Source organism: Hemicordylus capensis, chromosome 1, assembly GCF_027244095.1.
Source record: "Hemicordylus capensis ecotype Gifberg chromosome 1, rHemCap1.1.pri, whole genome shotgun sequence".
Lineage (NCBI taxonomy): Eukaryota > Metazoa > Chordata > Lepidosauria > Squamata > Cordylidae > Hemicordylus > Hemicordylus capensis.
This window is the reverse complement of record NC_069657.1, coordinates 152830219-152844029: the sequence shown is the minus strand read 5'-3', so window position 1 is coordinate 152844029 and position 13811 is coordinate 152830219. Positions and strand designations below refer to the sequence as shown.

Below are 13811 nucleotides of genomic sequence, written 5' to 3'. Positions count from 1 at the left end.
ATTAGTCTTGTGAATGAGTCGGCATAATCCAAGTTGAGATTAATCACAGCCTGATTCAACCCACTTTTCACAGAGTTGTCCAGGATGCGGCAAGTTAAACATGCGTCAAACTATTCAGAAGTGTGTGTCAACACATACAAATCTGGTGTAAATGTTATGTAGGCTTATAAAAATGGCAATAAGAATCAACTACATTGGGTGAAAACTCAAGGCAGTTTGATCTGGGATACTGCAGCTTTTAATGGTACATGTGAAAGTACCAGCAGGGAAGGGGAGAAATTCATAAATTTTACTCAGGGGAGACCAGTGAAATTATCATGGCTTTTCCCAAAGAATCCCAGGAATTGTAGTCTGGCAAAAGAGCTGATTCTGTTAGAGATCTCTAGCCTAACTCGCATTATTACATGTTCCTTGGAAAGAGGGAGCAAACAATTCTAGATCCACAGTGTGGATTGGATCTAGGGTTCCATTCCTGCTTGAACATAAAGTTATTGGCTTACAGCACTTTCCAAAGCATGTTTACTAAGAAGTAAGTGCCTGTGCGTTCAATGGGACTTACATAGTAAGTGAATTTAGGACTGCAGCCTTATGACTGAATGGGAAATATTGGTAAAAGAAACAAAAAGCGCCTGCAAACTGAGGAGTCATCAGATACACAGATAGATTGAAAGAAACAAAAATAAAATAAAAGAGGCTCATGTGGATCTCTGACAAATCACTGAATCAGAGAGAAATTATCAGCTTTTGGGAATGAAGGAGGAGGCTAAGTGGGAAATGCAGTAATGGGCCATCCCATTAAAAGAAGCGGGGGGGGGGAGGAAGCCTGTAAATAAAATACAGTGTTTATGACCAAAATAATTCAAGATGCCGAAACCCGCAGGAATGAGTGGCACAAATTGCCCACCAGAGACTTGTGCTTTGAACATTTGTACAAATGCTTGTGGCTCAGATGAAGGTTGCCCTCCACTTCCCAGTGGCAACCTCCCCCCCCCCCCCGCTGAAAACTTCTAAAATGGTAACATTTGCAGGGGAAGAGAATTGGGAATGTTTATGTGTTCTATGATAAAATGTGGGCAAAGTCTTTTACTGGTATAAAATAAAATGACAATCGCAACAAACTGACTGCCATTTCAGCTTGAACACCCTGTGGACATACAAAACAGCATAGGGCCACAGAATCATTTATGCAACGGAATACTTGAACCCCTGCTTAATACAGTTTGAAAAACACTCCCGTTTTCTTTCTGCCTATTCAATGTGCGTGTATTTGCGTCTGGTTGTTTAAAATCTTACCCATTCCCTTGTAATGAGACCAGCTGTTCTGTTCCCTCCCCACAAGCCTCTGCCCTAGTTTACTGTGGTAGTCTGTATTGCACTTGTTTTGTGGTACTTTTTAGTGACTGCGAAACCTTTAACTTCTTCTCGGCATGTGTGTGCAGCTCTGCCTCCATCAGCCTTGGCTGGCCAAGGGCCTTGGGCCTCGTGTGCCCCTTGTGCAGCTGTAGAGGACCAGGGGGGGAGAAAAGGCACACCACTCCCCTCAGCTTTTGAGTTCCTCTCCTGCTCCATGTTGCATTAAGGCCTCCTGAATTCCTTAGCTCAGACAGTTGTCACCCTCATGACGAGCTCTCTGTTTGTGCTAGAGTGGCTTCTCTGTTCATGAGGCCTCAGATGGCTGAGTATATGCAAGATGGTATAAGCACAGTGGTGGTCAGACAAGGTGCCCGTGGTGTGGCTAGCTCCCCTGGCCACACTGTCAGCTGGAGCGGAGTTGCTAGCTGCAGCACCTGTGGAGGATGAATGGTTGGTCTGAGAGGAGGTTCGTTGGTTGGTCCTGGTCCCTGTTTTTTGATCCTCCAGGTCCTTTGTTTTGTCATAGTTCAGCACTTTCCACTGTTGATTAACTGCTTGCCACCGTTTAAAAATCCGGTAAACTGAGGGCCCTTCATGGATTATTAGTCCTGTAGGATAAAGGAGTGGGTGGGTAGGAGAGAGAGAAAACTTGAAAAGAATCTTTGAAACCATCATTCACCTCCACTGCATGCATTCTCTACTTTCCCACCCAAGATGTGAAGGAGAGCCAGGTCCTGTAACTTATTTATATTAAGTCAACAAGATCACAGGGCAGAGCCAAACGTAGGAACTGTCCTACTGGCTCAGACCAAAGGTCCACCTAATAGTCTAGCATTCTTTTTCAAAGAGTGAGGTTATTTACACGATGGGGCGAAATCCGCTAGCCCGGTTTCGCCCCATTGTGTGAACCACCGGGCTCGGCTCGAGGTTCCTAGGCAGGTAACTCGCCTAAGTATCCCTCCCCTCAAACCAGGTTTGCGGAGCAAGTGCTCTGCAAACCTGTTTTTAAAGATCGCGAGTAGCCGCGGCGTGGCTCCACACCACGGTTACTCATGAGTAGACCCCCGGAGGGGAGGCGAAAAGCCGCCTCCTGGCTCCGGGGGTCTCCCCAGTATGCCCTGCACGCTCACGCAGGGCATGCTGGAGCTTCCGGGGGCCATGCAGCCCCTGAGCTCCCTAGCCCCCACTGGCTCCGTCACGGAGCAGACAATTGTGTGGGCGGCCAATCCAGCCGCCCAGGGCTCCCTCCCCGCTCACCCTTCTAAGCTGACTCTCACTGATCCTGAGACCTGGCTTAGTAACTAGCAAAATACCACTGGGAGTTTACAAGTAAAGCATGGAGTTCTCCTATTGTTCCTTCTCAGCATTTAGTACTCAGAGATATACTTCTGTACATGGAGTTTCGGAGGGGGGGGGGAATGCAGACTGTTTTTCAAGCAGGTTTTTTGGACCTCTTTAATACATAACATAGAATAAAAAAAGCAATGACAGATCTTCCAAAATCGAGCAAATGCATTTCAGTGTCTAAACACCATTATCAATGCTCTATTTCAAGCAGTTAGAAACACTCAAGATTAAATGCAGCACCTACAACTGAAGTAACCAATCCAAGGACAGGAGAAAAGAAGGAGGGGGAAATGAGTGGTTCTCAGAATTAACCTTTTATTTGCCCTTTACTGGCCAGTAAATTTCATTGCCTCTCTCATTTCCTCCTTAACATTAATGTATGGCTGTAGTTGTTCAATATACATAGCTTCTTTGATCTTGTGTTTTACAGTATTTCCTTCAGTAGTCAGAATAAACACCTTTGTTTTTGAATAAACAGATTTGAATAAATAGTTTTGAATAAACAGTTCCTTCATGTTTTACTTCCATATGTTCTGCCCGGGGTTTCAATTAATCTTTATTATATTGCATGTCTAGATGTTCTTTATACCTCTTTAACAGGGCTCTTCTTGTCTCCCCATAGTGTAGTGGTTAGAGTGTTGGACTAGGACCAGGAAGACCTGAGTTCGAATCCCCGATCAACCATGAAACTCACTGGGTGACTGGGCCAGTCATGTATCTCTCAGCCTAACCTCTGGGAAGAGCATCAGCATGCAGAAGGTTCAAAGTTCCCTCCCTGGCATCTCCAGATAGGGCTGAGAAAGACTCCTGCCTGCAACTTTGGAGAAGCTGCTAGCAGTCTGTGTAGACAATACTAAGCTAGATGGACCAGTGATCTGACTCAGTAGAAGACAGCTTCATATGTCCCTATTTTATTCTATTTTACGCATTAAAAAGGTCTTAAAAATTTGCTTGGAGTATGCACATCATCACCATTATACTGTCTTATTCAAAAATTGTTTCGTTTTGGTGGTTAGCTGTTCTGCATTTAACTTCTATCAATGTGCAATTTTACTGCTTGTTGTTGGCTGACTTTAGTTGTTTTGTGGCAATATTTTATAACTTTGTTAGTGGCCTTGCTTCCTTTAGAAATAAATGTGGGATACAAATAACGGAATAAAGACTTCAGGATATTTCAGAGTTATCTCTGTGATCGATAAACAAGTCTCTAATGCAAGCGGGGTTTGAGTGGTTTTATACTGCAGAACACTTTCTTTCCTTTTACAGTACATGACATGCAGGGAAACCCCTGCTGGTCCAGGCCTCCTAGAACCAGGGGCAGGAAGATCAAAGGTCTTCTAGTTCTATGCCCAAATCCATCTTGCTAAAACAAGCCCCATGAATGTACACAGCTAAAACTCAGGCCACCTTTAAATAATTGTTTCTGTGTGAAAGGGTGCACACTGCCTGTGCTCCCACATACTCCCCGCAACTTGTCAGGCTATAGATATTTGTTCTCTAACAAAAACCAATGAAGAACTGGCAAATTCAGGGAGACAGGAGTTTGCTGAAGCACATCCCAACAGTATGGCTTCCCTGAAAACAAAGTGGTACAGTCCAGACACAGGATGATCACTTCAGGACCAAACTACATGCACAGCGCTGTTGTGAGGATAAAAATAGCCATGTACATCACCCTGGGATCCCTGGAGGAAGAGTGGGATATGTATGTATGTATGTATGTAAATGTTACCTTAGAACAGGGGTTCTCAAACTTTAGTCCCCAGATGTTGGACTACAGCTCCCATCATCCCCTGCCACCGTAGCCCTTGGATTACAGCTAGATTAGAGCTCCCATCTGTTAATGATGATGACATCGGATTACAGCTCCCATCATTCCCTGTCACAGTGGCCATAGACCACTGTGACAGTGAATGATGGGAATTGTAATCCAGCAACATCTGGGAACCCAAGTTTGAGATCACTTGCTTGAGAGCTAACATTAACAGACAAGCTTTAAGCAGGATGTGGACCAGAAGTGGTCATTTTATGTGCCTGAGAGTGTGGCAAGGGGAGCTAATACCTCCCCCCTCCATAATTTCCATGCTGAAAATCAACCATTTGTCCACAGAGCAGCTAGCTGCCCAAATAGGTGCTTGGGGTGGTAGGGCATTTCTGGGTGAAAAGGGCAGAGGAGAAAACATCCGTTCTCTTGGCATAAGCTGTGTTTCTGTCTGAGCTGATCTGAGTTCTCCTGTGGCTGTTTTGGGGCTTAAAACAACCCCTTCCAGTCTACATCTGGCTTTCTACCCATCTGTTAATGATGGGTTTGCCCTCAGTGTGAACAAGATGTGAAAAGTTCAATTCATTGCAGCCTTAAAGCTTATCACAAAAATTAATGAGCAGATTGAATCAAAAGGATGGCTTCTGAAAATCTGTGCTTGATTAATAGATAAAAGAAGGATCCTTTTTCCATATTCTGAAGCAACTGCAAGCCATTAAGACATAATATAAAGTGCCACCGTTGTCAGCAGTCAAAGGGGTAGGGGCATGGGAGAGGGCTTTCTCTGTGGTGGCCCCTAGGTTGTGGGATGCCCTCCCCTCTGAGGTGCGCCAAGCTCCGACATTGTGCACATTCAGGAGAATGGTGAAGATGCACCTCTTCACCCTGGCCTTTGACTAGAGGTGTAGTGGTTCTTCCCCTCTCAGGCACTGTATTTTTTACTGTATTTTTGATTTTATGGTGCTGGATTTTAATTATGTTTTATATTGGTTTTATTGTAACCCGCTCTGAGACCTTTGGGTATAGGGCAGGCTAGAAATGCAAATAAATAAACACAGGGGGAACAGGAGTGAGCTGACAAGCCCCCCCCCCACTCCACAGTCTCACTCATGCACTGTCCATGAGTACAGCATTTGTCTGAAGAGACAAACATGGTACATGGGGGGAGATTCTCTCCATGATTAGGAACACTGGGCACCCCCAGACTCATAGGCAGCATAGAGGCAGGGCTACAGAGCATCTCGTTAAGGAGGTGGGGCTTCCCAGGGCACTCCGATGGATGCTGTACCTGGGTACAGTATCCATGTTTTCATTAATGCCCAAACAGCGCTATCATACATTGCATATTCAGTATAAAGGGTACAGACTATGATTGACATGCATATCAGTATCGAGTTTTCCATTTTGTCCTAACAAGGTGAACAATATCTACAATTTGGCAGATCACTTCATTTCTAATGATTAAAAAAACAAACCGTTTAGGAGCCAAATGTTGATTTTGAGTGTCAAAAAGCAACTGCAAAAATTAATATCAGCACCTTAACATTTCCGATGAAAGTTTGGGGGAGGGAACCCTGACCTCAGTTATTTAAATTTGAGAAGATAACCTCAGAGTCTGCCTCAGCAGAAAATGTGTCAGTTGTGGAAAGTTCAATTCATTGCAACCTTAAAGCTTATCACAAATATTAATGAGCAGATTCATTCAAAAGGATGGCTTCTGAAAATCTGTGCTTGTTTTCCCTTCTAAATTATAAGTGCATATGATCCCATGCAATTAATAATATGATGTTGATGGATGGGCTAGTGAATCAACTGAGCACCTGTTTTCCCAGATAAATCAGGCTTCAAAATATTTACGAAAAGTGAAAAAATAACTTTGTTTTCCTCTGCAGTTGCCGGGATCCAAATTACTTATTGATTTCTCAGCACTGAGCTCAGGAAACTGTAAAATTAAAAAGGAACCAAGCAGAGGAGTGGGCGGGGAGATGGAAATAATGCCAATGCATTTGCAACTGTAAAATGTGAAGAGTGAGCAAGGGAGTCTATTAGTTTAGCGACAATTTGCAAGAAACTCCAGGATTTCATCAAAATACATTTGAACTGTTCGAGTTAAACAGGGATGGGGATTCCTCAGAGAGCTGCAGAATTCCTCTCAGTATACCGAGACACTCATAGGCTACATTCACGCATAATGTGAAACTGCAGTTACATGGGGAAGAGGTTGGAATTTGTGAACGTCTGGATGTGTGAAACCATGGCCTTGTGGCAAAAGCAACCTGGGGTTTCCCTTGCCAAACTCCAATTTGAACCTGCAGTTTGTAGTGAGTTTTGCTGCCCCAAACTGAGGTTTCAGGGTGGTAGCATTACGTCTGGTTGTGGATGCTGCCATAACTGCGGTTTCGTGCTGTTTCTGGAACTGTGATCACAGAGAGGGCAGCCTAGACCCTCTTGGGATCATGCAAGAGGTCCTTCTTGCTGGCTGCCTCTCAGAGCATTTGCTCCACCCTTCCTGTCTCCAATTTAATAAAGCAGTTGTCTGGCAACAGGGACGCTGCCTTGTCCCATCCCAAGCTTGGAACCCTGTCAAATGGGAAAGTCACATGGGGGCATGCCCTCTTCCCACTCTGTTCCTTGTTCCTCCCTCCTGGCACTCAGGGGAGAAAGGGGATGGGATGGCAAGACAGGCACTATATGCTTAATTCTCCCAAAGTGAAGTGATAAAGATGTATGTTCACAAGCACATGCAGTTGCTGTGGCACCATAAACTGGGCAATCTGATTAGGTCACTGGGAAGGTAATATATGGGAGGGTGGCAATACACGGGATCAGGTTTAAAAGGTAGCTCCACCTAGGAATTCTTGAATGGCTCAGGTCTATGTTTTGTACAATGATGTTGTGGAAGGGGTTCCCCAGCCCCTTTGATTAATGCATGGGGTCCCTAGGCTTACTCATGAAAAGAACCGTACAGCAAGAGCAGCATTGCCTCTAGTGAAAGGAGCGATTCCACATGTGTGATGACAACGGATGCTACTCCAGAGCAGACTGCTCTCTCATGAGAGTGGAAGGCCATGGGAAAACCCCTTCACAACTCATGAAAAGAACCGTCCAGAGGGACAGGGGGATTGGGCAGAATCGCTAAAAAATGTGTGATGAAAGCCCTTCTTCTATGGACCGCTCTCTCATGAGAGTGTAAGGCCTTTGGGTGCATCACAGGCTTCCCTGGAGAGGAGGGGGTCGCTATGCAAAAGTTATATCATTAACCAGAGAGAACAGGGGCCCCAAGCAAGCTGGACCCTCTTTTCTTTGGATGGCTCAACTAAAAAGCACACGGTCCGATGGAAGACTGAAGGGTTTTGAGCCTAAGATCCTCCCTAGTGGACTGGCCCTCTCATGATAGGGCTAATTCCCGGGCGGCAAGCTAACACGGGGGCAGGAGTGTGGTTTGGTCTCCATGGACTGCTTTGCTGACGTGAGCCCTCACAAGAACTTCCTTGGTCACAGCAGACCAGACCCCAGGATCCTTTGCCCTCCCTCATATATATATCCCCTCCTAGGAAGTCATCATGTTCCCTTTTGCAGTAACAGAAAAATAGTGCCCCTCAGCATCCCCCCGCTTGTGCAAGACTGTTTTGTTGTGGTGCTCTTATGGGGGCAGCGGCACAATCCCTGTCAGATGAAGTGCTTGCATGAGAATTAAATACCTTTCCCTGCCGAGGGCAGGCAGGCCATTTTGAAAAGGCACAATCGCACTCAGCATGAACCCTTGAAGGTCATGGCCAAGGCTGCCACCCGGCAGACATTCTGATGCCTTGTCCACATTCTAGTGATGCGAGCACTATGGAGCTTGCTGGGATACAGGCTTGCTGGACCAGGAAGAGAGAGGGGCTCCCCTGCCTTGAAAATGGAGGTTGTTGGGCTGTGGTTGGGTGAATGTCTGCAATGCGATTCACAGTTAGAAAAATTAACCGCGGGTTCAGCAACTTCTAGTTTCATGTTACGTGTGAATGCAGCCATAATAAAACTGAGGCTGAGTTCTCACTTCACATTTTGTTCTTGGCTATGGAGAACCTATGAATCGACTTTCTCTTGAATCAGATAACTGGTAGCCCAGTACTGTTTTAAATGGCAGCATCTCAGGCAAGTATCTTTGCTAATGCCAGGGATTAAACTGGTGACCATCTGTATAGAAGGCATGTGCTTTAGCACAGACCTATAATTTCTCGCCAGAGGCATGCATCACATCAGTTACAAATTATGCATGTGCATTTAAACTGCTTAATGTCTCAGAAAAAAAAACCAAACAGTTATCATGAAAGCATAGGGCACCCAGCCATTTCCAAGCATTTTACCAAGAAAACCCATGATTTAAGCAAAAAGAACCAAAGTGAAGTGTTTGATTCTTACATTCAGGTATCTGTACCTGAGTACAGAATGTCAATCAAAAACCAGCACTTGATTACAAATACGACAAATATTTACATACTGCTTTTCAACAAAAGTTCCCAAAGTGGCTTTCATAAGTAAAAAAATGAATAAAAAGTGATTAGATAACTTTTAGAAAATGTATTGGGTGCCTTGGACCATACTGCCTCACTGGCTTGCCCAAACATGTGGTAAAGTGCATGCCTGCACAGTTTTCACTCCCGGTATGTAGTGGTTAGAGTGCTGAATTAGGACCAGGGAGACCTGAGTTCAAATCCCCATTCAGCCATGATACCTGCTGGGTGACTCTGGGCTAGTCATTTCTCTCTCAGCCTAACCTACTTCACAGGGTTGTTGTGAGGAGAAACTTAACTATGTACACTGCTCTGGGCTCCTTGGAGGAAGAACAGGATATAAATGTTAAATGTCCAATCATGTGTGTTTGGTGTGGGGGGCGCTGGAATGTCCAGACTGTTGGAAATGGAGTTCCCTGTATCAACCTTTTGATGCTATCCTAATAACCACTAGGGGCATTGGGAGTAGAGGTACAGTAGTTAGTGAGGGTCTCCTTACCTGTCCCTCTTGCCTCTACTCTATGACCCCTACCTTGACTCCTCAGGTACTTCCTGTGGTGATTCAGTCCTCCTCCTTTCTTCCTAGAGAGAAGGTGGAAACATCTCTCTCCTTACCTGTTCATTATGTAGCTGATAGAATAGGTCTTTCCTATCTCAAATGTACTTCACCAATAAATCAACTTAATATTTAGATTTAGATTGTGCAACAATCTCCATGTGTGTTCTTTAAATAGCTGCAACAGCTAAACTGTGCACTCTACTCTGCAACTGGAGTGGGTAGCTTCTTTTGTAGGCACTTTGCTAAAATAGTCACAAAACCCAACACAGACTGCTCCTCATTGTGCAGTTTAAGTTGTATTGTGAGGGGCAGTTTGGACAGTTTGCCCCTCATGTGATGGTGGGACAGCACAGTGAAAGGCAGGGAGATATGCACACATACACACCCGTCCTCAAAGGATGGAGGGGCCAGTTGGGCAGTATTGTCTGGACTGACCTGTGAACCTGGCTCCGTCCGCCTGGACTCAGGGGCCAGGAGTGGGGGTGACAGGCAAACAGAGGGGGAGAAGCATCCAGGAACTGGGCAGGCAGGCAGTAAGGCCAGGGGGGAGTACAGACTAGGATAGGCCAGGGCAGGTCCACTCCTAGAACCTGTAATGCCAGTGGGCGGGGCCTGCCCCACCCACATATTTCCATGAGGAGACCTCAGGTGATGCCCAAGGGGGTAGAGGAGGTGGTGGACACTGGAATGGGTCTCCAGTGAGAAACAGCATGGTGAGCGACAGGCAGATGAAGGCTGGCTTCCCTACAATACCTGGGGTGGCAAGCATCCTACTGGGGACCCAGTGTACCTGACCATGAAAGGAACCAGCTGAGCTGCTTTGGGAGATTAATTTTAGCAGGCAACCTAATGGAAGGGGAAAAGTTAAGAAGCCTCTTTCTTCCATGTTAATATTCCACTGCAGATTGTAGCCCCTGAGGCTGCATTTTATAAAAGAATGTGTTGAGAACATTTCCAAGCCTACATACCACAGGCAGTTTGGGCCTGAGTGAGGATTCAAAACTAGATTCCCCACATCCAGCCTCAACTGGGTGGTAACTGGATGAGAGTCACAGCAGGGTCTACTCCTTTCCCTGTGCCATGGTCTCAATCCATCCCCACCAAGTTGCTACTTGCTATTAATAGGAAAACTTGTGGGCACAATACACTGCCCACATATTTTCCCCTCCACCAGTAATAGCAGCTTCAGGGGGTGACTTAAGTTTGGGAATGGGTACAGGGACAAATTGTTGATCCTGCTTCCCCCATGCCACAGCTGCTTTCTGAAAAAGGAAAAGACATTTTGAAAAAGAAATCATGTCTAGTTTGGAACTCAGAGCACCATTTCCCCACCACTGCCATAGGACAGTGGCCAGTGTGCTGACTTGCTTTGAATCGGCTCCCAAAGCAAGGAATTTAAACTTCCTGCTTTTGGAGCCAACTCACTACCTTATGCTCTGAGAGGGATTTGTCCTTCCTGGTGCATTATGGGGTGAGGCAGCTCAACAAGCGAGGAGCTTAAATTCCCCACTTCTGGAGCTGCCTTGAAATAAAGAAGGATTGTGTAGCAGCTTTGCTGCAGCAGTAGCAAAAAAGAGGTGTATCTGTTTGGGAAGGAAATGTGTCCCAGTTGAGAAGGAAAAGGTTGGGCAACACTGCCTTAGACTACATTATTATTCCTCAGTTGTACAGGTCTCTCTGCTGAGCTTAGTGGTTGTTTCTAGTTGTGTGGGTCTTCTCTGCCCTGTGTTCCACTCCTCCTCCTGAATTCCAGCTTAATTAAGATAATATCTAAAATTAATTCCAGAACTGGAACATGTATATTTTGCAACAATTTTCAGTTTCTTCTGTTCATTTGCATCTTTTCCCCGTTACTAAAGTGTGTGTGCAAACACATTCATTTTTTATTCCAAGTGTTATAGTTAGTGCAGTTTGTCCCAGTTTTCACTTCCTTTAGTTTTTCGCCTTTTTCTCCCGCTACATTATGCATATCTGCATATTGACAAAACTGCAAAAAAATAATCTCCATGTAACTACATGTACAATTGTATCTAGGGTCGTTCTGTGTGGTGTTTTAGTGATGTGTGGATGTACTCTTATGCACTGGTCAAAGAACCTTTTACCATGGGGAAATAATGTTGATACAACTGAACATACAATTACATGGTGCCATACAATTACATGAGCCAGCTTGGTGTAGTGGTTAGAGTGCTGGACTAGGACCGGGGAGACCCGAGTTCAAATCCCCGTTCAGCCATGATACTAGCTGGGTGACTCTGGGCCAGTCACTTCTCTCTCAGCCTAGCCTACTTCACAGGGTTGTTGTGAAAGAGAAACTCAAGTATGTAGTACTGGGCTCCTTGGAGGAAGAGCGGGATATAAATGTAATAATAATAATAATAATAATACATCAGGATTGCTGGTTTGTGGTATTTTAAATATAAAGATATAGATCTGTTTTGGTGACATGATGTGAAGTTTGAACTTGTTGTAATGCCACTGCCACAGACTCGGAAGCAATGGTGCCACTGTAGAGAACTGGTGGTCGTCTATCAGCGCAACCAGTATTTATTCCCATTGTAATAAGTGAGGGAAAGTGCGGTAAAGCTGGCAGTACTACTGCCCATTCTCTGCAGTGGCGTTGCAAGTTCTATGGGAGGCACTGGATCTATGCATCATGTTGGCCATTAATGATAAATATTTTAGCAATGCACACAAGTCGGCATCAGTAAAACACTAGACACAAAAGAGCCCTGATGGAATCATACATATGATGGTATCGAGATGGCTTTATTGCTGTGGTTTATCAACACACAGATCTGCATTGCTAATGTAGCACAAGAGAAAGGGCAAAAGAACAGAAGGAACTGAAAATTGGGGCAAGGAGCGCTCCCTACCAAATTTGGGTGTGAAAAGCACCACAGGGGAGGATTCCTGATGCCAAAGTTCCACTTCAGAAACAAGCCCTAAGCATCTGCATGGAACCGGTTTGAACGATGGGCGATTCCGCTGGTTCAAAGGTAGGGGGTACATCTTTAAAGGGCAGGGGAGGGTACACTTACCCTTCCCTCCACTCCCCCCACTGCACTCCGTTTTCTTAAAGTCCATAGGGGCGGCAGCATACCTCCCTGCCACCCCATCGCACCCTTTACCGGAAGAAAATGGCAGTATCTGACATGTCTGTGCGTGCTGGGCACGGGCGCGGGTATGTCGCGGGTGTGGGTGCACAAAGCAGGCGCATGCATGTGATGGATGCGTGCCTGTGCCTGGTACATACAGGCACATCAGATACGTCTGGTTACTTCCGGTAAAGGGGGCAAGGGGGCGGCAGGGAGGTATGCTGCCGCCTCAATGGACTTTAAGAAAAAGGAATGCTGGCGGGGGGATAGTGGAGGGAGGGGTAAGTGCACCCTCCCTCGCCTTAAAGATGCACCCCCCTCCTTCAAACCACCCCCACCTAGTGTCGTGCACATCCCTAACAAGCCTAGGGAATTCAGAACTCCCAAACAAAATTATTGGGACACGTCAGTCATGACTCACTTGCTTGAGCAATCTCAATGGGATGACTCATGAGTAATTTAGTCTGGATGTCAGGCAGTAATGCTGTTTACGCAAACAGCCCTGCCCATAGGTACGGCTGCTCATGTGAAGCACCAGGATTACTTGTCTGCGAGTGCAGTGTGGCGACTCTGGCCATCATGTGGATCAAGCAGGAGCAATCCTGTCTTCCCCCTAGCCCCAGGAAAAGAGCATGTGTGTACGGCCTCACTGTTGCTTTTGCAAGTTTAAAGGTCTGTTTTGGATATATTCAAGAGTAATGTGAACCTCTCCCCACCACATCATCCAAAATGGCACCTCTAATATCATATTAACACACCATTAATGGGATTAGTAGAGTTTTGTAATATTGAACTACGTTCAGCCTTGCCCAGGAATGGACAACAGCATGTGTGTGTGTGTGTGTGTGTGTGTGTGTGTATTGAACTACATTCAGCCTTGCCCAGGAATGGACAACAGCCTGTGTGTGTGTTCTCATCTTTTCCCAGCTACCAATGCTTGCAACACATAAGGGACGGCAGCAGATTATATCAAAGACTATTCTAGCCCTGTACATTTTAAACAACACCTAAAAGAGCTGGCAAGCGCCATTAAAACAAAGCCACCATTAGTAATGACAGGATAACTTGAATTGCAAGTGTTGAAAGACAGCTCCTCCATTAATTACCCTTCTCATCATGCCACAAAAGATCAAGCACCGCATATCAATTTTAATTGGCTATCGATTTCTTCTCCTATTACTTGTGGTCATGCAGCA

The 13811-nt window shown here is 45.5% G+C and overlaps 1 protein-coding gene across 8 annotated transcripts in view; it reads right to left on the bottom strand.

Annotated features, from left to right (window-relative positions):
• Window positions 1–1068: 1068 nt before the first annotated feature.
• The window catches only part of MARCHF4 (membrane associated ring-CH-type finger 4), a 237221-nt gene continuing 224478 nt past the window's right edge, over window positions 1069–13811 (bottom strand). For all 8 annotated transcript variants that reach the window (XM_053270893.1, XM_053270883.1, XM_053270903.1 and 5 more), the window contains one exon: window positions 1069–1961. In XM_053270893.1, coding sequence (XP_053126868.1) covers window positions 1600–1961 — 362 coding nt within the window. In that variant the 3' untranslated portion in view covers window positions 1069–1599. The remainder of the gene's footprint in view (window positions 1962–13811) is intronic.